This window comes from Apteryx mantelli, chromosome 5, assembly GCF_036417845.1.
Source record: "Apteryx mantelli isolate bAptMan1 chromosome 5, bAptMan1.hap1, whole genome shotgun sequence".
Lineage (NCBI taxonomy): Eukaryota > Metazoa > Chordata > Aves > Apterygiformes > Apterygidae > Apteryx > Apteryx mantelli.
The window spans coordinates 16,814,254-16,837,239 of NC_089982.1; the positions used below are offsets into that span (position 1 = coordinate 16,814,254).

The 22,986-nt window shown below is 40.1% G+C and overlaps 1 protein-coding gene and 1 long non-coding RNA gene across 4 annotated transcripts in view; one reads left to right on the forward strand and one right to left on the reverse strand.

Annotated features, from left to right (window-relative positions):
- Positions 1–1,300: 1,300 nt before the first annotated feature.
- LOC106492148 (uncharacterized) lies at positions 1,301–11,121 on the reverse strand. 2 transcript variants are annotated; one of them, XR_010884334.1, is made up of 4 exons: positions 10,855–11,121; positions 10,536–10,636; positions 5,902–6,036; positions 1,301–3,606 (listed from the first exon to the last, which is right to left on the reverse strand). It is a non-coding gene; the product is annotated as an uncharacterized lncRNA (long non-coding RNA). The 2 variants fall into 2 exon arrangements; XR_001293939.2 differs by having other exon boundaries at positions 10,536–11,116.
- A 120-nt stretch (positions 11,122–11,241) lies between these two features.
- The window catches only part of METAP1 (methionyl aminopeptidase 1), a 32,275-nt gene continuing 20,530 nt past the window's right edge, over positions 11,242–22,986 (forward strand). The window contains exon 1 of one of the 2 annotated variants that reach the window (XM_067297546.1): positions 11,242–11,380. In XM_067297546.1, the coding sequence (XP_067153647.1) occupies positions 11,267–11,380 (114 nt within the window). In that variant the 5' untranslated portion in view covers positions 11,242–11,266. Of the gene's footprint in view, positions 11,381–18,777; positions 18,952–22,986 lie in introns of those variants that run through there. The other variant, XM_013951511.2, reaches the window with a different exon arrangement.

The window sequence follows — 22,986 nt, forward strand, 5'->3', positions numbered from 1 at the left end:
GGCGGCGAGCCGTTGGCGGCGTTGGCGCGCGGTGCGGGAGCCCTCGCTTTAAATTAACGGCGGCATCGCCGCGGCGCGGGGTCGGGCATTTCGCACCCGTCCGTAGGTGGTGTGGGGCAGCGCTGCTCGGCCGAGCCAGCTCTGACACCGGGAAGGGTGTCCGCATCGCAAATAAAAACTTCCACCCACCGAAAGAAATAATTACCATCATTAAGCGCTTTTCCCGAATCGGAGATTAGTTGGGGTTATATTATTCACAACGTGCACTTCAAAGTATTGCGGGACAAAGTTTTCTCCTGAAAGTACGTTAGGACTGTAGTAACTACAGGCTTTTACGGGATTGCTAAACGGCACCTTGCAATATGTGTCTGATGACCTGAGCATACAACATACACATTCTCAAAGCATTTCAAGTATACTAAAGAATGGGATGCGATTGTATTTTTCTACTTTAGATAGGCAACTAAGAATCTATAATCCAGTTAGCAATGCCATCTTCTGTACCTGCTGTCTATGACAAAAGATGAAGCCCACAACCCCGCAAATTTCAAGTGCACCATTAAGCTGTCTCTTGTTGTGCTGTAAACAATGCAATTAAGTCATACTCGTAATACAAGAAAACTGGGGACCCTTTTACTATGAGATCCAGACCAATTATTTGATTGGATTTAATCAAGAGTTCATCATACCCTATTTTTACAACATCCAAAATGCAACAGTCTTTGTGTTTTGCTTCTCCAAGGTCAGTTTTTGAATCAGTTTCTATTCATTGCAATGGAATCAAATTTCTTCTCCTCTCTCCTCAAGGGGAAACAAAAGCTAAGAAAAACTCAGTTTATTAAATATAACTGCGCCCATTCATGTTTTGCTGATAGAGTGCTTCATTCATAAAAGGAACAAAATGTTTGTTGTTCAAGCCAGCTGGTCACAAGTTGGCTGATGTGAAAAAAAACAGTCCAGTTTTGACAACACCAGTCATGATTCTGAGGCTGACACAAACATATTACTCTCACAGGAATTGCATTTTTGGTGGAGAGCTGAATAAATTCAGATTTTATTATGAGGATAATGTTAGCACTTTTGATATGATCAAAGAAAAATACCTACCGCAGATGTCTGTGGACATAGTTTCTACACACTTTAATATACTTCTGTTTTGAGAAATCACTTGTGTTTCTGTTTTGATGTGTTGTTTTCACAGTTAGCTCAAAGGAAGGGCAGCTGCTACACTTCCTAAATTCCCTGAGGTTTACTCCACCTTGAAAACCTGAAGCAACAGTGCTCATCCGAAACATAACTATTCACATCTGTTATTCAGTTTATTTAAAAAAAAGAAAAAAAAACAGAATGGCAACAAATGGCCTGACAGTCAAAATAGCCAGTGGAATATTAAGACAAATACACAAAGAATGTCACCAAAAATGTTGTATTCCTCCCCATACAGTATTTTTGAATACTAAACAAGGCTCTAATGACTTGAAAGCCAGAACAATGTCCACAAACTGGAGATAAGACAGAGGAGAGGAATAAAATGAGGTATTAGAAGGGATAAGAAGTATTGACCTTAGAGGAAAGTGAGAGCATATGATGACAATGGAAAACATCATAAAGAATACAGAATTTACCTGAAGTCTTACAGACCGGTTTATAACCCATATGTTTTTATCAACACTGGACATATGGCTTGTTTTGTTCAGCCACATATGAACGCATGTTTTGAGAGTAGTTTTAGCTATCTTCTCTCCTTAATTTTGTTTCTATTTGCTCAGAAGATAGTATCTCTACATAAAGAATTTTGAGCAGTGGGGTCCTCTCAAAGAGACAAAAAAGAACACAGGTGGAAAGGTTGTCATTTTAAACCACAACGTCTTAACTCTTGGCACTTTGCCCCCACTGTTTTAGCTGACTCAGTCCCATTCTACTGCCAGTTAGAATTATATTTCTGACCATAATTAGAGGGGTTGCAGTCACTCCATTTCCCCCACCCCTTGACCCTTGATTAAATAAATTAGGAGTTCTGAGAAATTTAATGCAGCCACAGTAGAAGAAAACTATTGCTTTGCTCTGTGGAAATAGCAGGGTGTAGGAAATCAAGCACCAAATGAGACCACAGCTCAGATTTTTGGTGGTTCTGCAGGAAATCAGCAGGCTTTAAAAGATATCTAAATTGCCACAGTGTTCCTACCTTACAAGAAGGATCTAAAAATTAAATGGAACTATTTTAAGAAATAAGATCCCCAGGCAGTAGAGTGGACCCCATATTTTAGATTGTTATTCGTGTACCAGGATGACACCTGATCAGATGAACAGTAGAGATACAGCAGTATGAGAGGATGATGATATGATTAAGCTCTAAGTCGATTCCATGGGAAAAGGCTGCAAAATTCCTTTTGAGCATGGAGGCAATGTGTCCAGAGAAAGGCATTTAACTTCATTTTCCTTCTGAAATATTCCTGTCACAGAAAGTCTAGTGTGGGATCTGCACGCATCCATTCTTTTTCACCTGCTAAAGAGCTAGGTAGCAGGTAGTGTTTTCAGGCTTTGAGAGTGGGTTGTGCATTCAAGCAGCATCCCCTTCCCTGGGTGACCTAGAAATAGAGGTACAACTACAGAGACAGAGGGATAGTAATCATAGTGGTTAAAGTGCTTTTAATTCACCCTAGAAATCCACCTTTAAGAGCTCTCTCTCCCTTGAAATTACTTTTTCCAGCCAGGATGGTACTGCTTATCTCACAAAAGAAGGGAAATAAGAAATTACAGTTCTGAGAACAGAGGAAGTTAAGGGAGGAGAGAGTGTGATGAGGTGCACCTTTTCAGCACTAAGTCTTAATGGAAAGCAGATATCTATGGAAGATGTTTGGAAGAGGTGAGAGAAACAGCAGTTTAGGGAAGCAAAATAAGGGGAAAAAAAACCCACTTCATATAGGGTTTTGTGGCTGGAGGAGTGGAAAGGTATGCATTCCCTTATCTGCTACAAGCACATGAGTTACCCCTCGGAAATCCAGCTAGACTGTATCAACCAGCTCACTCTTTTCCACATGCACGTTGACTCTTCAGGGAATTTAGTAAGTTTGTAAGGTTTGTAAGTTGTATAAAAATCATGTTGACTCTTCCAGGGAGATCATATTTATCCAAGTGTCCATTGATTCTATTCCCTACCATAGTTTCTACTGATCTGCAGAGGAGAGAGCAGGCTTCCCAGCCTGTCAGGCCCCCTAGCTTCCATGGGACCCTTTCTAGAAGTTAGTATCGCACTTGCTGTCCTGCAGACACCAGGTACCGGTGCAGTTTTAAAACTGTGGTTACACATACCTGTTAGCAATTTTGCTGTTTTCCCCTTGAATACTGTGGTGAATACTGTCTGGTCCTAGTGATTTTTAGTGTGCATTTTATCAAGTTTCTTCCATTCTCTCTTCCAAAAAACCCTTCAATTTGAAGGATATCCACTGGTGAGTCCCCTACAAATGATTCCAGTTTCTTCCACAGTGAAGACTGACTCAAATGATTTATTAAACTTTTCTGCAATGGCCTTGTGTTCTTTGAGTACTCCTGTTAATACCATGGTTTATCAATTGTTCCAACAGACTTCTGGAAGGCTTCCTGCTCCTGAGAGGATCAAAGAAAGATTTATTATTAGCTTTGATTCTTTTCTTGGGGGCCAATTTTATTGTTTTCTTATATTCAGTCTGCAGGAATTTATGTCACTACTTTGTTTCATTTGAATATTACTTCACCCTTCTCAAGCCCTCCTTCATAATCCAAGTGTGTATATAGGCCTTGTGTTTCTAATATGTGCAACTTAAATCCTTACAGGCAGCATGGAAGCTATTTTAATTATTTAGCGGCATCTTTTAGTCACTTTTTAAACAAACTGTCTTATTTTTACATAGTTCCACTCTTTGAAATTGAGTCAAAGTTTGGTGAATTTTTTGGCTGTTGGTGATGCTGTAATGATACTGCATCGAAGTATGTTATACTCATTGTCACAGAATGGCTCTCCAAATATGAATTTTTAAACCAGATCCTGAATGCTACTCAGGATGAAGTCAAAGGCTATCTCTTCTCATGGACCTTCTAACTAGTTGTTCCATGAAAGAGACTCTGTTAATGTCTAAAAAGTCAGTCTCTATGTTACATCTTCTAGATGTAACACTTGTACAATCTACATACAAGCAATGAAGTCTCCTGTTATTGTTAAATTTCCCACCCTGCTGATCTCCTTGATTTTCCTTAGAATTTCACTATTAGTAAAATAGACCGAATATTGGGTTGGTTAGTTGATTATGGAACAAGTTAGTACTTATTGACTATGCTCCTCTATAATCTTCCTATTTAGGTCTGTCATGTTAACCTACGCAGATATGATTTGAATTTCTAGTAATAAGTTTGTTAATTGGACTTGATTTGATTTAAAGAGTGGCTTTTCCAAAAACAAACTGTTTTTTAAAGGAAGAGGGAGTTCCTGTTCCTATGAAATCCGGACAACAGAGACAAAAATGCCTGGAGCAGTAACTCCCATAGGGGCAGTGATCCTCTGAGACTGATACTGGAAGAATGTTTGTACAGGAATAAAGCTGCAGCTGCTTTCCACTAAATTTGTTTCTAGATTGCTGAATGGCCGTTGGTTATAATCAAAATGTATTGAAACAATAAATTTTCTGCAGTATTCCTTTTGCCATGGAACTCATTTTAGTATTACAATTTGGTATTTAATAAAGGGAGAGTGTTCAATGAAGTAATGTTTTATCTGTCACCCTACCTGTTTAAAGAAAAACGCAACAAAAATATATTCAAGGTCCTCACCTTTTATAATACTGTTTTAAAGAACTAAATACTGAAAACAATTTCACAATAAAAGAACACATTTTGTGTTCTGTGAACTGGGACACATTCCCAGTGATAACACAGAAATTAAGTATTTGTTCCTTTCCTTCTCCATACGCTGTCTAATGTTAAATCATGTTATGCTGACAAAATAAGAATATAATCTATTAAATTTGTACATTCAGAAAGTATGTCAATACATTCAGGAGCATTCTTTTTTGTCCTGTGAAATGCTCTTCATTAATTTACCTATTATATAAAATGTGGTTCTTAGTTCTGTAATCGTTTATAGACTGTTTAATGTGAATACAGTAATTAATAGGCCTTCCTATTTATTTGCCTAATAGGTTGCTGGATGGATCTAATACTGCATTTTACTTGTTTGACAACCATGCACATTCTTTGATGGCCTTTGTTTTAATCCTGCCTTTAAGTCTCTTAACATAAATAAAGATAATCCATCCAGAATCCTCTTCCTCTCTGATAATTTTCTCTTGAGCTGCTTTTGTGTTTAACTTTGTATTTTTATTCTCATCAGTGAAGACAGTGTTCAGAGTTATATTTTAGAGCTATAAATGTTATTTTACTGAAAAGAATTGTGAGTGCATGGTCACCATCAACTGATATTGACCGTTGAATAGCATTTGGCTGGATTCTCCTGCATATCTAAGATAGATACGTAAGAATATAGCACATCTGAATTCAGAACATGACCTACATTATTACTGAGCAAATAGGAAATAAACATGCATTGTAATACAGCACATGTTTTCCTTAGATTTGTTGAGTTAAAGAGGTACAAATCCTCTAAAGATGACATCAGAAGTTATCCAAAAACTTTTAATAGCAATGAGAGGATTATGAGTTACAGTAATCTTTTCTTTGAGTCACTGACATAGATAAGACCCTCAAAAGTGGTGTGGCTGCCTTGCGTAGTGACATTATCCTCAAACTAGCTAAAAGAAAGATGAAGATACAAGGCCAAGAGGCATCATAGTTACCTCTAGAAAATTCACACCTTTTCGAAGGTACAGTGGAAAAAAAAAGGAAGGTCTGAAGTAAAGAAGTGTTAAATACCTCTTCTTCACCAATCCTTGCACAGTTTAGAGCTCCATCAATTTAAGTAGTTGAATTTAAGTAGTTGTCAGGAACATATGTTTCATTCTGCAAAGTACAGCAAACCATCTGACCATCTCAGTTTGGTTTTGAAACCTGAAAATAGAAACAATTGTTGATGTCTCATAGTATTGTCCATGATATCTAAAGTGGAAGAAAGTATTTTTAGTACTGTACCACTATAAAGTCTGTTTGTTGTGGCCTTGACTTTGATGACAAAAACTGTGTGAAATCCCTGCTGATACCACTAACTTTCTCATTTACTTCACTGGGCCAGAACTTCACTCTATGACTTTTATTGTGTCTTCATACTAAAGAATAAAAATCTTTATTACCTCAAGACACACCCATGGATTTTTTTCAAATATCCTAAATGGTGGAGTTTCTCTCTTTAAAGCTTGTAACTTGTTGGTTAAATAGGATTTTTTTTTTAAATAAAATAGCATTCAATTTAAAAAGATATAGCTGTCTTTTCTTTGTTCTTGTTCCATGACAAACATTCAGTTTTGTATGCACACACTGAAAGACACTAACATTCCTTGTATAGCAGAAGAGCATTCTTCAATTCGGAAAGAATCATTCTTAAAATTATAGCACAAATTTGACCCACTGTATCAAGACATAAGTTGAAAGAGGCAATGTGACTTGAATAAGCAAAGCAAAACTGAAGAATTTGCAGAATCTTCCTTTTTACCACAACTAAAAAAGGCACTCTTGAGAGATTTTTTATCTCTGGACAGATTGATTAGCTTGGAATAAGTCTGCTCCATCCTCAGCTATGGCTGTAGTGGGTCTTTCAATAGTTTAGTTTATATGTCCACCAAAGGAAGGAATAAGGGATCCAGCGGTTTACAATGTATTGCAACCTCTTTTGACTTTCAGAATTAGACAGGCTTTGAAATCCCACATCATTTTTCTTTAAAGAGAACGGCAGACAAGTGTTTCTCTAATGCAACTCTGTTCATTTACAAAGAATGTTTATAAAGTCTTGTTTCTCTGGCCATAGTAGGGATACTTTGCTTTGACGACAGGTCTGTCTTTTTCTCCTGGTACTGTTTCCTGCTTTCTTTCAATCTTTAAGATCATGCTACAGGCTTTTATCTGGCATCCTTTGAGACATTTTTCTTTGTGTGCGTCTGTAATGGTTTTGCTCTTTCCTCTTTCTTACCTACACATACATATACACACACACACACACACACACACACACACAACGTATATCACCGCTGCATTTGGTATCAAGATCCCAGGAAGTGCCCGTACCGTCTGGCCAAGCTGTGGTTCACATTTGCATGTGGTCTAGTTCCTGGGTGTTATTTTTTCATTGTTTCAGTTATCGCTACACAAAGACACATTTAATTGGGCCTTCAATGAGCCTGAAAGACAGACAGCTACTATACCCAAGAGCTTCACTGGGAAAGTGTGATTGCCCAACCCCCACTAGTGCAACGTCTAAAAGCAAAAGGAGGGGGGGAACATGGGCTAAGGCACTCTCTTAATTAAGTAACCTCAAATTCAGTGGCCATTTTCTTCCTAACCAGCAGCTGTCTTAGCTGCCACCTGCGCTAGCTTTTTTTGCAGCAGCTATCTGACCCCTGAGACACTGCTGACCTCCCCTTCTGCCCTTGTTTGCTAACCTCAGTCACTCTCAACCTTGCATCACTTTGGAGAAGTTGCGAGGAGAGCAGGAATACAGCACTGACATAAATCGAGGACCATGAATGGGCTATAAAGTTTCTGATTCGTACTGCCTCTGTGTGTGCTTGTCTGTGAGAGAGGGGGACGGGCAGCTAGAAAGTGACATGAAAAGCCTGACAAAGAGCTCTACTCAGGGAAGGTCACAGCAAAGGTCAGCAAACTTCCCTGGTGAGAATGAGTGTGCCACCAGAAAACGGGAAATGGCAGTGGATAGACTTCCAGGAGGCGCGAATCAGTTCACGTACCAAACCAGAAAATCAAGGCCAAATCGAGAAAACAAAACTACATAAACATCACATAATCCACATTTTTAACTAATAAGACAGCACTGTTTAAAAGGAAACAACAAAAAAGAACTTCTGTCAAATCAGAATTTGTTATTCTATGTTGATCCACAGATGCTGTCTATGTTCTTCCCAAACAATGAGAGGGACAAATAAATAAGTTTGTTAATTAGTGGGCTCACTGCTGTTTAAATTACATATTTTTACTTTTAATTAATATATGCATTCTTGGTTTCTCCAAGACAGTGAAAGAGCATGTTTTATTTTACACTTCAGAAATGCAGAAAATGAAATTGAGTAACAGAAGGAACCCTATTAGTTAGAATGGGAGTCCTCCATTTTTTATAACCTGTATCACTGTCAACCACTATAAAATGAGCTCAAACATATAGCTACATTGTGCCCTGTAAGGATACTGAAATATGTGATTTATTCGTATTTGTGAAGTTAGACATGAAATTAAATGCAAGTTCAATACTTAGAAAAGTAGTGAAGTATCAGAAAGTATTAATGATTATTATACTGAAATCTCAAGAAATGGAAGGTGACATTTGAGCAGAGGACACTGGACTAAATAAACAAGTATGCTTTAGCTTCTTTATACCATGACAGTAATATAAAGTACTTGTAAGCCCTGCTTAACTGGCTGGATAAATAATATTTGCAACTCCTTAGAGGTGTTTAAGCGGCACAAAGCGGCAACTGAAGTGTACAGAGGTATCTGTCCTGTGCTGCTTAATAGTTTGAATTACTGACTAAATGGAAAGGAACACTGATTTTTTCTTGTGCTGTACACACTACTTTATGAGAGCTGCTAGCAACATGGATCATTTGAGAATGATTATGACCATTCAATAACATTTTGCTTTAAGAAGGTTAAATGACTATAACAATGGTCTGTATTTGAAATATGTAAAATCACAGTCAGTGAATGTGTCCTTTAAAGGTATTTTGTGATGTTGCTTGGCAATTGATTGGCTATCTTCAGAATTTTTTGACCTAAATGCTGTCACAACATGAACTACATGAACCAATACACACTTAGTTTTACTCAGTGAAGAAAATAGAAGGTATAGTCTTTGTATTTTAAAAATATCATTGAAATGTTTGCTAATTCACTCGCACAGTATTCTTTTTGTCCAGCAAAACAGGTGGATACAACTATTATCACTCCTAGACAAATGAAGGCTAGAATTTTCAGAGGAATCTGCAAAGGTGTCCACCTGTAACTACATGTCAGTAATATCATGGTATCAAATTCCCTGGGTTATTTGATAATGCTAGTGAACGTGTTTATCACACAGCAAATCAGGATCAGATCCTTTGTTTTTCTGTTGCCTTGTTCCTGTAATCAGCTGGCCTACAGAGACAATTTTTACCAATTATATTGGCATAAGTAAGCAAGTACATCTATGTGAATATGCTTATTCTGATGTATGCTTTGTATTCTGGCCTTAGTGAAAAATTTCACTTAACCTCTAAGTCTAGGATATAGACTTTTTTAAAAAATTTAAGATGAGGCCAGAATACCACAGGGAATAGAACACAATATAATTGTGGAAAATACTGAGATTGTATTTTGGATTTTGAATCACACTTTCTGGGGAATTATCTGGATGTCAGGAAATAAGAAGAATATTTTGTGTAGTAATATCAGAATATAGACCGGTGTAGTTTCATTAAAGTAAATGAAAATGAAGCAAGCGTCATTACACCAAGGGAAAATCTGACCCTGCAAAGTTTTTTTGGAAGAATATGCTGTTCCTGCCAGCTGTTGGGAAGACAACAGAGCATTTAAACAAGGAGAGAGATTTGTGCTCTAATGGCTAGATCTGGCAAGTACGTGCTCTGAAGTTTTCTGCAGCTGATCTCCTGATCAATAGGCATCTCTCTTTTTTCTTTTTTTAAGCAGCTTCCTCTTGACTTCTAAACCACTGAAAGGTGTCTTACATTTATGTTAAGTTAGAGATGTTTTAATACCTATTAAGAACACCTTTGCCACCAATACTTACAGAACATAAGCACAGTATGAGATCAGGTAACATAAATGAAGCAAATAAAAAATATTAGACACTTATTTTTATATGATGGAGATGGAACCTTTGTATTTAATCTTTTTACTCAGAAAGAAAACTAGCATATCTCCTGTCATAATCTCACTGTGACTCTGCAGCATACTTTTCTAATTCTAGTTACTGCCTTATTGAATTAGTGATAGTTTTTCCTCTCCAAATGAGAGCTAAAATACAGTAAAAAAAATGATTATAAACTACATAGCCCTACAGAACAACACAGCATTCCATAGAAGTTTTAGAAGAGATGGTCTAAGGATCAAATTCGACATATAGCCTCACTGATGAGAAATACAAAAAGGGAAGACCACAGACTTCATTCTTCCTGGTAGACTGAAACGTAAGCAGTTTACTCAAGCGCACATTTAAAGTGAAACCATACCAAACACCCTGTGCACCATGCCATGCGTATTAGGATCCTGAGACGATGGCAAGATAAAAACGCCCTTTACCTTAAGCATTCTTTACAAAATAACTGAATAATGCGTCAAACGGCTAAAAGCATGAGATAGGGAGTTCGGAGCATGGCTTGTACGCTTACCTCTGCCACCCATTTCCTGGGTTATTTTGTCGTTGGGGTGCTCCTGCCTCCCGCTCTGCCCCCCGCCGTGTGGCTACTGGGCGCTGCGGTTCCTGAGGCACCTGTGTAAAACATACCTGAAGCACCGCGGCAGGCCTGGAGACACCGTATACGAAATATTATTTATTTTTCCACAGGAGCACGCGTTTAAATTCTTTGCGCCTCGCCGGCCGACGTGCTGCACGGCGGGGGCACCACGGGGGTTTCGGGGGCAGCAGTGAGGCTGCGGGGAAGGGGATTGCATTTCTGAGGGCCAAACGCTGCCGCCCTCGTCCCTCACCAGCCGCCCTCCTGCCGGCGGCGGACGAGACACTGCTCCCGAGGACGCCGCCGCGGCACTGGGCCCTAAACCGCCGCCGTTGCGGCCGTTACGGCCGCAGCCCCGCGCGCGCCGCCGCCGGCCGTTGCGGCCGTTAGGGCCGCTGCTCCGCGCGCCGCCATGAGGCGGCTCCCGGCGCGGCGCAGTCGCTACTGCCCCCCCCGGCCCCGCTGCCGGCGGCCGCCCCCCCGTCGCCAGAAACGGCGGCGGCGCCGCGTCTGCGCTGGGGGAGGCCGGGAGGGGAGGGGAGGGGAGGGGAGGAGCGGCGCGGCGGCGGCGGCGGCTGCGCCCGCCCCAGCCGGCGGCACCTCCGGGCGGCGGCTCCTCCCCCGGCGCTCGCCGCGCCGCGCCGCGCCTGTGGCAGCCCGGCAGCATGGCGGCTGTGGAGACCCGCGTCTGCGAGACGGCCGGCTGCAGCAGCGAGGCCAAGCTGCAGTGCCCGACCTGCCTCAAGCTGGGCATCCAGGGCTCCTACTTCTGCTCTCAGGTGAGCCCCCTCCCTCGCCGCACGCCGCACGCCCCCCTGCCCGGCGCTGCGCCTTCTCCCCCGGGCCGCGAAGGGGCTGGGGGGCGCCGGGCCGGCCGCGCCGGGGCGCTCCCAGGTGACGGCGGGGGCAGGTGTGCGCCCGGGGCGAGGGGGGGGGGGCGAGCCTCTCGTCGCCCGCCGGGCCCGCTGCCGGGGGGAGGGGGGTGACCCTGGACCCCCCCCCCCGCCGCCCCCTTCCCCTGTTTCGTATATGTGTGTGTGCGCGCTTTTTATAGCGCTGGTGTGCTCTGGAGAGTGCTTTCCTTTAGCAGAGAGGAAATCGGGGGGGGGGGGGAGCGTAATTAGATTTCCAGTCAGCAAATTAGGCTGGGGCCGGGCTGCGGGGCGTGTGGCGGGCCTGAGGCGGCAGCTCCCCTCCCGGCGCCTGGGCCCGCCGCCCCCGGCCCTCCCTGGCCGGCTTTAACTCCTGGCCCGCGAGGTCCGGGAGCCTTTCCGGGGGTGAGGGAGGAGCCGCCGTTTGTGCCCGCGGAAAGTTACCCCGCTCCGGGGGAAGTTGGAGCCGGGGGGCCGGGAAGGGCGGGGGGGGGGGGGCGGCAAGGACGCCGGGCCGGCGGCCCCTGGGGCGGGGGTAGCGCCGCTGCTCCTAGTGCCTATAGGTAATGCAGGGTGTTACTGCTCGACAGGAGCAGTATCGCTCAGGAGAAGCACGTTTTTCCTCTGTCTGACGGTGGCTTTATTTATTTATTTATTTATTAGTATGGGCTTAATGGGACAAAATGAGATGTGCTCATCAAATTCCAGCGCGTGTATTTCTGTGTCTGGATCAGCTCTGGCTCTGGAGTCGCATGGCTTTGATAGATGTGGAGGACTTGTTGCTCTGAAAGCAGATTTTCTCTTTCCTCTAACTAAATAAGAGCTCTTGGGGAAAGTGATGATGATTTTCTACTTTCTCTCTGTCTCTCTCTCTTTGGATTTTAAGGCTACCAAGTGAGGAGATTCAGGTAGAGCCAGTTGTCATATAACTATCAACTTCTGCTAAACGTATTCTGTAGGCCTCAACTATCCTGATTTACTACAGCAGTGGTAATATACTTTGGCCCTTAATTTAAATAGAAAGAACCGTTTGATGGTTGTTGAGTGTTTTTGTTACTGTAAATAACTTGAAGATGCACAGTAAAACATATAGCCTAGTACTTTGAACCTTTTGTATGTGTCATTTCTGTTAGCTGAGGAAATATATATTTAATTCTGAGATCAGTGGTGGACTTCACTGTCAGAATTATAATTCAGGGTAAAAATCATTAAAATATTGTAGATAAATTTAACAGGAGCATTCAGTCACATCAGCTAGATAAATTTATTAATTGGGCAAACTAATCTTTTCTGCTTCAGGATATAAACTGATCGTTAGTGCTTGCATAAGACTAGGGGAAAAAACTTCCCACATGCATATAACACACCCACTGCACAATTTCTGGTACTTTCCCCTGAAGCCTCTGATACTGGACGTTGAGAATTGATGCTAAATTAGATGCAACTCTAAATTGTTCCTTTTTCCAGTGTGATGTTTATAGGTGATTTGCAGGATTTGCCCTGCATTTACTACTGATTTCGACATCTCTGATGTAAAACTGAATACAAGTGCTTCTTCAGCGTGTACAGATACTAGTTGGTAATGACAATACCATTTGTTGATGGACCAGAGAGGTCCATGTGGGAAGTTCTAGCAATGCCTTCACCTCCCCCCTCCCAACACAGCTAGCTTTATATAGGATGAAGAGATTTTTATTAACTGTGTGTTAGATTAAAATCTTTTGGAATATCAGCTACTGTTGTAAGATGAAAGGGGATTTACAGGAAGTAGTTACTGGTTTGTTAAAATAGGCTGCTGGGTAACTGACTACATGCTTCAAAAGCTGTGCTGCCTAGAAAATAAAACACTGAACCGGGAATCCCAGAGTCTCCTCAGTTCTGAGTGACCTTGAGTATGTTGTTTCTCCTCACTGTGCCTCATTGTCCTGATCAGTAAAGTAGGTAAGCGTTATTATTCCCCATATGAAAGGTGCTTTGAGGATTTTGGATGAAGAGTGTTACAGAAGAGCTAAGGAAATTAACAGCAGCCTGTTTTCAGGACATGCACAAAAAATATCTTGTGTCAAGGCATGTGCTGAGAGGATAGTCCTATGTTCAGCCTGTAGTGAGGGGCTTCAGCTCCCTGCCCTGGGCCCTTCTCCAGGGCCCAGGGCAGGGCTGCCGTAGGTACCAGCCCTCTGCATCTGGTGTGTGCAATGGAGGAACTGGAGACTCACTACAGTGCTCCACTGGCCTCTGTGAGCACCAAGTACTGTCAGGAGCGCAGCTGAGGTGCCACTGACAACCTGGCTGTCTGTTCATTCAGGCACAAGCACGTGACAGCCTTATCATCACTGAGCAGAGGAGTCTTAAAAGCCAGGAAACTCTGTCTGAACTTCCAGCAGGTTTCAGCTGGCAGTACTGGAATGCTTAGCATTAGTGAAACTTCTCCAAAGTTATCTCCTCAGTGGAGAGAATTTAACACTGTGGTTCATTTTGTCTATGGACATCAAAAGGCAGAGCTGCAGTGGCTTGAATTTAAGAGGTTTTCTTTCCATTGTAGCATGGTTAAGTGCCTGAATAACTGTGATAAACTACTGGGTGGACCTAGGATGTTATTCCATCCCACAGCACAGCCTGCATTATAACAGGCTATCACCTAAAGGAATGGTCTTGTCCTGTTCCCTCCCTCCAAGGATGCATGTTTCCACACCTTCCATTAAGCCCATCTTGATTCTTTAATGAGGCATTTCTGTGATTTTTAGGGGTTTCTTTCAATGGAGGAAAAGTGGTTGCATTAAATTTTCTGGTAGTTTAGCTCCATGAAACTGTGCGCTGCAGAGTCAGAAAACACCCATTCTTTAGGAGCGTGCAGCCGAGGAGGAGGCTTTTCCGTCATGTTGTGGTTTGGTGTAGCTGTAAAATCAAACCATCCTTATTGAATGCAGTGGTGTTAACTACCTGTTTGTAGGCTTTCACCTTGGGATGACTGCAGGATTGCTCATGGAGTGGCAAGTTACCAAGCGTTTCTTTGAGGGGTAAGAGCATCTGCACAGGCATACTTGCCAGGTTAACTAATCTGCTTGAAGCCTACGATAACTTGTTCATACAGCCAGAACTCCATTAAATGCCCAACCCAAATTTATAGCAGTTTGTTTATTCTTAGCATTGGAAAAAATAGAAAAATAAACTACTCTAGAAGGGCAATCAATATGGAGAAATGTGTTTGGATTATAAATAATTTTTCTTACCAAATTATATATTACTAACACAGGTAGTACAGGGCTGAGAATTCCAGTGTAGTGAGGAGATAACTTTAGGATTTTGTCATTTGTGTTTCTCCTTTCCTTGGTAAAGGGCATTATCCTGGTCATATATTCCCCCTCTCCCCTGCTTCAAAAAGAGGACGTCGTGACAATGTGTCCTGAAAATGCTTACTCTGAAGTAGTTTGTCATCTTCTGAAATTCCTTTGAGCCATAAAGCCAACACAGTTTTATTTCTGGGTGATGTGCACCTTGTAAACTGGGTACAGTTGAATTACAGCTGTTCCTGCGGGTCATGGGTGGAAAGGGGGCCAAGACAGCTGAGTTCTGGCCTAGCTTTGATGTTTGGAAATGGTAGTGGGAGCAGGGCAAAGATATTTTTTAGTGGTGGAGGAGCTCTGGGGGTGTGTGTTGAGGTGGTGTGTTGAACCTCAGCATTATTTTTTTTTTCCTTCAGCCAAGGATGTAGTGAGAGGGAGTACTCTGCTGAGTGATTCTATCAGCTATTAACCTTCAATATCATCTTCATTTAGCCTAATAAATCAGATATTGTCACTGCCAGCTACCTTCTTTCACTGTCTTACTTTTATAAGCAGGCACCTTCTGTAGAGATTTATCATAGTGTTACATGTGTGTCAGCTTAGACTGAATTACTACATCTTGCTGCATCTTCTGAATGTAGAAACAACACAGATGCTCAGCATCACGAGTGTATTGTTCCTATTACTAAGATGAATTTGCTATTGCAGTAGCTCTTTAGAGATACACATGCCACTTTTGTGTAAATTATATGTAGTATACATAAACGGTATGTGTTTACATACACAAACAATTTGCATTTGATATATGCCTTTTACAATCTGCTGAGTGATAAGCACAGGAAAAGTAGTAACTGTTCTTGAGAACTCCAGGTACCACCTTCATATGAGCTTTTTAATTATAAATCTTTAACAGAGGCCCGTCTCACAATCCTTTATTAGTAATTTTGTATTGGTTTGATGAAAACATCCTCTCTCATGCTATTCATATAGTATCTGTACAAGTGTCTCAGCCTGAACAAGGTAGTCAGAGATTTTCTTTGGTGTGGACTGGATCCTGGTTTTGGGGCAGTCCCTTGGCCAAATTCAGAAGTATGTATTTCTAGCCACGTAACTGAAAGCCCTTCTTATTATAACATCACAGTGGCCTGTGCTTCATTTTTTTCTCTGACATTTGGAGGCCACAGACTGCTAGCAGGGCAGTAGCCCTAACTTATTCAAGAAGAACAGTAGCCCTTCCTGCTTTGTATGCCCTTGTGTTGTCAGTCCCAAAGAGGCCCAGGCATATCAAGTGGTCTATTTAGAGTCAAGAGTGAAGACTGTGACAGTGAAGCTGCTGCATGTGAGCAATGGGAAGAGAAGCGTTTTAGGTGTTTGAAGGGAAATGGTTACTCTAAACTGTACGCTGCTGTGCGGCTTATCTCTGGCAATGGTGGATACCCACCAGCTGGGCTCTTTACATTTGAGATGAGGTGTGACTTTCTAAATCCCAATGATGGGAAAGAAATACTATTTTGATTTTCAGGTGGCTTTGTATGATGATTTACTCCTTTCTGGGAGGCACATCTTCACTGATGCGTCACAGGTTACTTGTATAGCTCTGTAAGTCTGACTGAAGGGTTGCAAAATATACCTCTTCTTTAAAGGAAGAGCTGAAATACTCTGTCATCTGGGATCCAGGAGTCTCTGGGTGAGATCAGGCTTTAGATGAATGAGAAAGCAAATGTTGCTGATACCAAGGTGTTGCATGTAGGTGCTTCCCTTGAATTTGAATCTGCAAACCTATATTTTTCCCTCATCTGAAAAAACTGGCTAGTCAAATATACCACTCAGGCTAGTTTATGAATTTAGTCCTGAGTTTTTCAGGTCAGAGACTGTTTCTGTTGGCTTGTACAGCACCTAGAAGAATAGGGTTCAGTATGCTAAGAAAGGCAACTATTTTATTTTAACATCAAATGTATTAACAATTGCATTCCTCAAGACACTTGTATTTATGGGTAAAATGTAAGGTTAAGCTGTACTGTATTAAACATATATCACTAATAACACTGATATTTTTCTTAAGCTGTTGCCATACTTAAGCTTTTTTTCTTTTCTGTTTGCAACCCCTAGCAGTGGTTAGGTAAGAACTAGTTCTCATTAAGCAAAATCACATAATCTTGGATTGAGCTCAAGACAATTTTACTTTCCAAAGGACATTGAAAAATGTTTTGAGCAATTTTTAAAATAGATATATTTTTTTAATGGAGTGTACTGCTTTACCCTATTAGTTTCCCAGATGTTTGCCTAACTATTACAATTTGCGATATAATGACATGTAGACAGCCAGCCAGTCTGTCCGCACAGTCTCAATTCCAGCTGTCTTTTTTGCGGTAGAATAGGTATTTTGGGAAATTCAACTCTGTGGTTCAAAACAGTGAGCACACTGGATGGAGGGGGGGAATTCTGCAGAGGTTAGAGATGAGTTCGGAGTTGTTTTCAGTAGCTGTCCAGTGCCAGGATTTGGGCAGTATTTGCATACCTGCCAACAGTTAAACTTACAGTGCCAAATGCCAGGTTGTATAAAGCAGCAGTACCCAAGGGTGAAGGGGAGCCTGAAGAAGAGAGAGGGGCAGTCCTGAGGCTGAAAATCATTAATGGAGAGTTGGCATAGCTAACTTTAAATGAGCTGCCACCTTGCAAAAGCAGTTCAGAGACAGGATGAATGAGCATGTCTTGAATTCTGTGTTGCGGGGGCTTGCATAGCTTCCTGTACTTGAGTAGCTTTTTTTAAAGCTACTTTGCATATGTCTGTGCTATACAGAACTTTGCAGTGTAGTTATATTCTACTCTTGGGAGACTTTAGGTGCCCTTGAAGTTAGCTGACAAGTGATTGGGGTCTTTGCAATATTCTTTGTTCCATAAATTCTGGAAGTAAGCACATAAAACTGTTGATTTAGCCCACCTTCTCATCTGAAATTTGGAGCTGGTTGTTCTTTTCAACTTCCCAGTCAGGTTGCAAGGATATGTGAACCAAAGAGTAAGAAATTCTCCACAAAGATGACAATAAAAATAGAAAGTCCATTTTAAGTAGCTCAATAACTGCTGTTGAACTGTTTGAAAGGAGTTCTTTTATTTTTCTCTTTTTTTCTCTTTATTTTTTTTTTCAAGGGGTTGATTTTTAAAGTCTGGTCACTATTTGGTAGAGATCGTTGTGGTTTTAGCAAAAATGCACTCTACTGTAAAACTAATTCTGCTTTGTTGCATGCTTCTGTCAGTATTTCAACCAGTAGACGTTGGCCTGAGTCCCTAAGGTGGAAATCTTTGAGAGAAATATTTTATTTCCAGGAACTGATCCAATAGAAATCATTGCAGATCTTAAGGCTGATTTGTGTCTTTGGTTACCTTTTGGTAAATGCATAGGCTCTGATGAACATTGGGTTGAGCTTGCCTTTAAACACAGAATCAGCGATTGGTTTTGGAAAGCTTTTGAAACCAAAATCGTAGTTAAAGCTTTCCATTGATGGCTTCTATCCAAAAATTGCAGTTGTATTTCACTTGCCGATGTAACAGTTGTACCCAAAATTGCTCTAAACAAAAATTAAGGATTATGTTCCTCTCTTTTGTCTTTTAATCTTTGACCTCCTCTTCTTGTACAGACCTCTCAGCGTTACAAGTCTTTCTTGATTGCTATTGAAAAAACACACACGATAGAAAAAATGCTTTAGGTGAGAAGGGTGGGGATATTAATATCAAGCACAGTAATGGATAATATAATGTTTGAAATGAAATCCAGGAGGTCTTCCAAAAAGCTTGAACAGAAATTCACAATATTCCTGTGTACTTTCTCATTCAAGCTAGCTAATGTTTTCAAATACAGCCACACGATGCCATGTGTTCCTTTTTTAGCAGAAATGGGACTTTTTTTGTTTCTTTGTTTTAATGTTAAAATACACCCTGGATATTTTTCCTGGATTTTGTTTGTTTATTTATTGAAAGTTTTTATCCTGATCTGTATATGGCATAGGACCATGAAGAATCATTAGAGGCAGGAATGGTAATGGGAAGATTGAAGTAAATGTCTCAGCAGAAGGCTGAGAGAAGAAGGCTCAGCAGAGAAGGCTCAGCAGAAAGCAGAATTTTCTCCAGAAAGTGGCCCGGATGGAGAGAAAGAGTGGCTTTCTTCCATGCCTTGGCAGGAAGTCTGCTGTAGAGAAGGTGAGGGTGTTTGAGATATGCAACGGTATGTTGGTAGTGCTTTGTAGCCAGAGCTATGATTCTCCAACCTGTGAGATTACAGCTGCTATATTTTTGTGTGGAATTGCCCAGGCAGAGCTATGCAGACATGTGTGATGGAGTGCTTGTGCAGTAAGTCACTGAATGTAAAAAGAGTTTGTGAGTATCTGGTAAGTCCAGTGCCCACAAGAAGCATGTGACTGATCCTACACAAAATACATGGATTTTAAATGGATGTGCAGCACGTGCTTTGAGTGCTTTCTGGAAGTGTCAGACCAAGACTCGGGTGTCTATTGATTGTACATTGCATGTGTAATCGTTGCTTTGGACTTGCTCTGTGTACTCAATTACAGTTGATGTACATATAGTGCACACCTGGGATGTCTGGGTGTACAGCAGCTTGTTTGAAGCTATGCTATAGTAGTTCTGACTGAATTGCTATTTCTCTGGAAATACAGGACAAGTAAAATCTGGGAAACATGCTTGGGAAAACTCAAACATATGGCAGCCTTATGGAGGATCCTCTTATGTTGCTTGCAGCTGCAGAAAATAAAAAGTCAAATGGAGGCTGCCAGGTTATGATACTGCTAGCAGTGTTGTTTGCCTAGTGTGGGTTGGTTATGGGCCAGCAGAGAGGAAAGACTCCTGGCCTCGGAGAGAAAGGAATGGGTTTGGAGAACATATCCCCAAATTGCACGGGGAAAGGAGAGAATCAGCTACAACAAGCAGTTACCACAACTGATGTCGTCTTTCCCCAAATGCTCCTTATCTCCCAAGGAGTGGATTCTAGACTTGCGGACTCAGTTTCCCCATGTAGATGTATTCTGTGACCCTGTAAGTCCTGAGTTGTGTAATCCTTATTTTTTTACACATCGGGTCTCAATTCAGAAGTAGAAGGGATTAAAAACATACTAGTGTCCCAGAAATAGGGATTTTGGCTTTTTATTTTTTCTTAAAATAAGCCTCCGTTAAAACCTGTTCCTTTTCCCCCAGCTCTCCAACAGAAAGAAAGTAACAGTGCAGCAAACAGGTCTGTGTATGCAGTGGGTTATATAAGTGTGATGGTGAAACCTTCCACTGTTTGTTCAAGATGATGTTCTCCTCTTGTTGCCTGAACCCTTATGTAGCTCCATGGCCTGTCATGTGCCAGTTCAGCAAAATGGCAGAATCAGGTATATGGTGTAGGAGAAGACTACAGCAACAACTGAGTTTGGTAATGAGGGAAATACCAAACAGTAGACATGGTTGATCTGTGTACCAATGTACTGTGATCTTGTGGATACAGGTTGGTAACCACTGGTGGCAGACTAAATTGAAAATGGGGAGAAGAGGGCTCTGAAAGAATAGGCAATTAAGACTGCACAACAAAACCTGTGAAGCAGGAGTAGACTCTTGTATACTGGGCTTAGTTTGCAAATCTGTTGTCTCAAATTGCTTTACTGTTGTATACATTATGTTGAATCAGTTGCTGGCTCTGGCCAGCAGCTTTATGATGATGATTCAGCATTAGTATTATCTTTCCTTTTAAAGGAAAAAAGTTTTGCTTCCTGCCTTTTACTTCAGAAATTCAGCTGTTGCTGTAAATGATTGGAATTACCCCTTTCCACACAGTTGTTGTGAGTACACATAGCCATTGAATTAGACTTTTAGCTACAAAACCAAAAAATTACCTACTTAGTACCCTAAAAGATCTTCTTTAATGCCTTCTTCAGCAGCTTTTCGACTCAGTTCTCTCCTTTTCTCACCTGTTTTTCCCTCATCTTAATCTATCTTTAACTGCCAACCATTTCCATCTCCCCCTTTGCTGATTCATTGTTTTTTTCCCCTTCTCCCATGAACTTTATTCTCAGGAAGAAGAAAAAAAAAAATCAGCTTCTTCTCTTCACAGTCTCTCTTCCTTGCTTTCCATTTCAATTTTCTTTCTTTCTTCTTTCTTTCTCTTCTTTCTTTCTTTCTTTCTTTTTCTTTCTTGTCTTTCTTTCTTTCTTTCTTCTTTTCTTTCTTTTCTTCTTTCTTTCTTCTTTTCTTTCTTTCTTTCTTTCTTCTTTTCTTTCTTTTCTTTTTTCTTTCTTTCTTTTCTTTCTTTCTTTCTTTCTTTCTTTTCTTTCTTTTCTTCTTTCTTCTTTCTCTTTCTTTCTTTCTTTCTTTTCTTTCTTTCTTTCTTTTCTTTTCTTTTCTTTCTTTTCTTTCTTTTTCTTTCTTTTCTTTTCTTTTCTTTCTTTTCTTTCTTTTCTTTCTTTTCTTTCTTTTTCTTTCTTTTCTTTCTTTCTTTTCTTCTTTCTTTTCTTTCTTTTTCTTTCTTTCTTTTCTTTTCTTTCTTTTCTTTCTTTCTTTCTTTTCTTTCTTTTCTTTCTTTTCTTTCTTTTCTTTCTTTTCTTCTTTTCTTTCTTTTCTTTCTTTTCTTTCTTTTCTTTTTCTTTTTCTTTCTTTTCTTTCTTTTCTTCTTTTCTTTCTTTTCTTTCTTTTCTTTCTTTTCTTTCTTTTCTTTCTTTTCTTTCTTTTCTTTCTTTTTTCTTTTCTTTCTTTTCTTTTTCTTTCTTTTCTTTCTTTTCTTTCTTTTCTTTCTTTTCTTTCTTTTCTTCTTTTCTTTCTTTCTTTCTTTTCTTTCTTTTCTTTCTTTTCTTTCTTTCTTTCTTTCTTTCTTTCTTTTCTTTTCTTTTCTTTCTTTTCTTTCTTTTCTTTCTTTTCTTTCTTTTTCTTTCTTTTCTTTTCTTTTCTTTTCTTTCTTTTCTTTCTTTTCTTTCTTTTCTTTCTTTTCTTTCTTTTCTTTCTTTTCTTTCTTTTCTTTTCTTTTCTTTCTTTTTCTTTCTTTTCTTTCTTTTTCTTTCTTTTTTTCTTTCTTTCTTTTCTTTTCTTTTCTTTCTTTTCTTTCTTTCTTTTTTCTTTCTTTTCTTCTTTTCTTTCTTTCTTTCTTTCTTTTCTTTTCTTTCTTTTCTTTCTTTTCTTTTCTTTCTTTTCTTTTCTTTCTTTTCTTTCTTTTCTTTCTTTTCTTCTTTTCTTTCTTTTCTTTCTTTTCTTTCTTTTCTTTCTTTTCTTTCTTTTTCTTTCTTTTCTTTCTTTTCTTTCTTTTCTTTCTTTTCTTTCTTTTCTTTCTTTTCTTTCTTTTCTTTCTTTTCTTTTCTTTCTTTCTTTCTCTTTCTTTCTTCTTTTCTTTCTTTCTTTCTTTTCTTCTTTCTTTCTTTCTTCTTTCTTTCTTTCTTTTCTTTCCTTTTCTTTCCTTTTCTTTCTTTTCTTTCTTTTCTTTCTTTTCTTTCTTTTCTTTCTTTTCTTTCTTTTCTTTCTTTTCTTTCTTTCTTTCTTTCTTTCTTTCTTTTCTTTCTTCTTTTCTTTCTTTTCTTTCTTTTCTTTCTTTTCTTTCTTTTCTTTCTTTCTTTCTTTTCTTTCTTTCTTTTTCTTTTCTTTTCTTTCTTTTCTTTCTTTTCTTTCTCTTTCTTTCTTTTCTTTCTTTTCTTTTCTTTTCTTCTTTCTTTTCTTTCTTTTCTTTCTTTCTTTCTCTTCTTCTTCTTATCTTTTCTTTCTCTTCTTTCTTTTCTTTCTTTTCTTTCTTTTTCTTTCTTTCTTTTTCATTTCCTATTCTATTCAGTAGCCTTCACCCTTTTTTCCACCTTGATGTCTTTTCATTTGTTCACCTGTGATGATGCTGTTTGGTCTCTGTTGCTTCCTTATGCTGGAGAAGGAGGCAGGAAGGATGCAACTAGCAGGAGGAGATGGCTTCTTGTAGGAGCCAAGGGAGGCTCACCCTGCCCACTGCAATGCAAGGAGATTTGGTATGGAGAGAGAGCAGGTGAACTCTGACCTCACGTTGCAATGAACAGCACAGGGTTTCAGCCACCCTGGAGCAACCGTGGTGTGTGGTTACTCATTAAAATGATAAGGAGACAATATTTAGTAGAGAAGATTAAATCAATGCATTTCACTTTGATGGGTGCATCTGTTTGGCTATGCTTTTTGCCTATTCTGGCTCATAACTCTTGAATGTAGTATTTTCTAGTGTTAAGACTGTCAGTTACAGTAGCA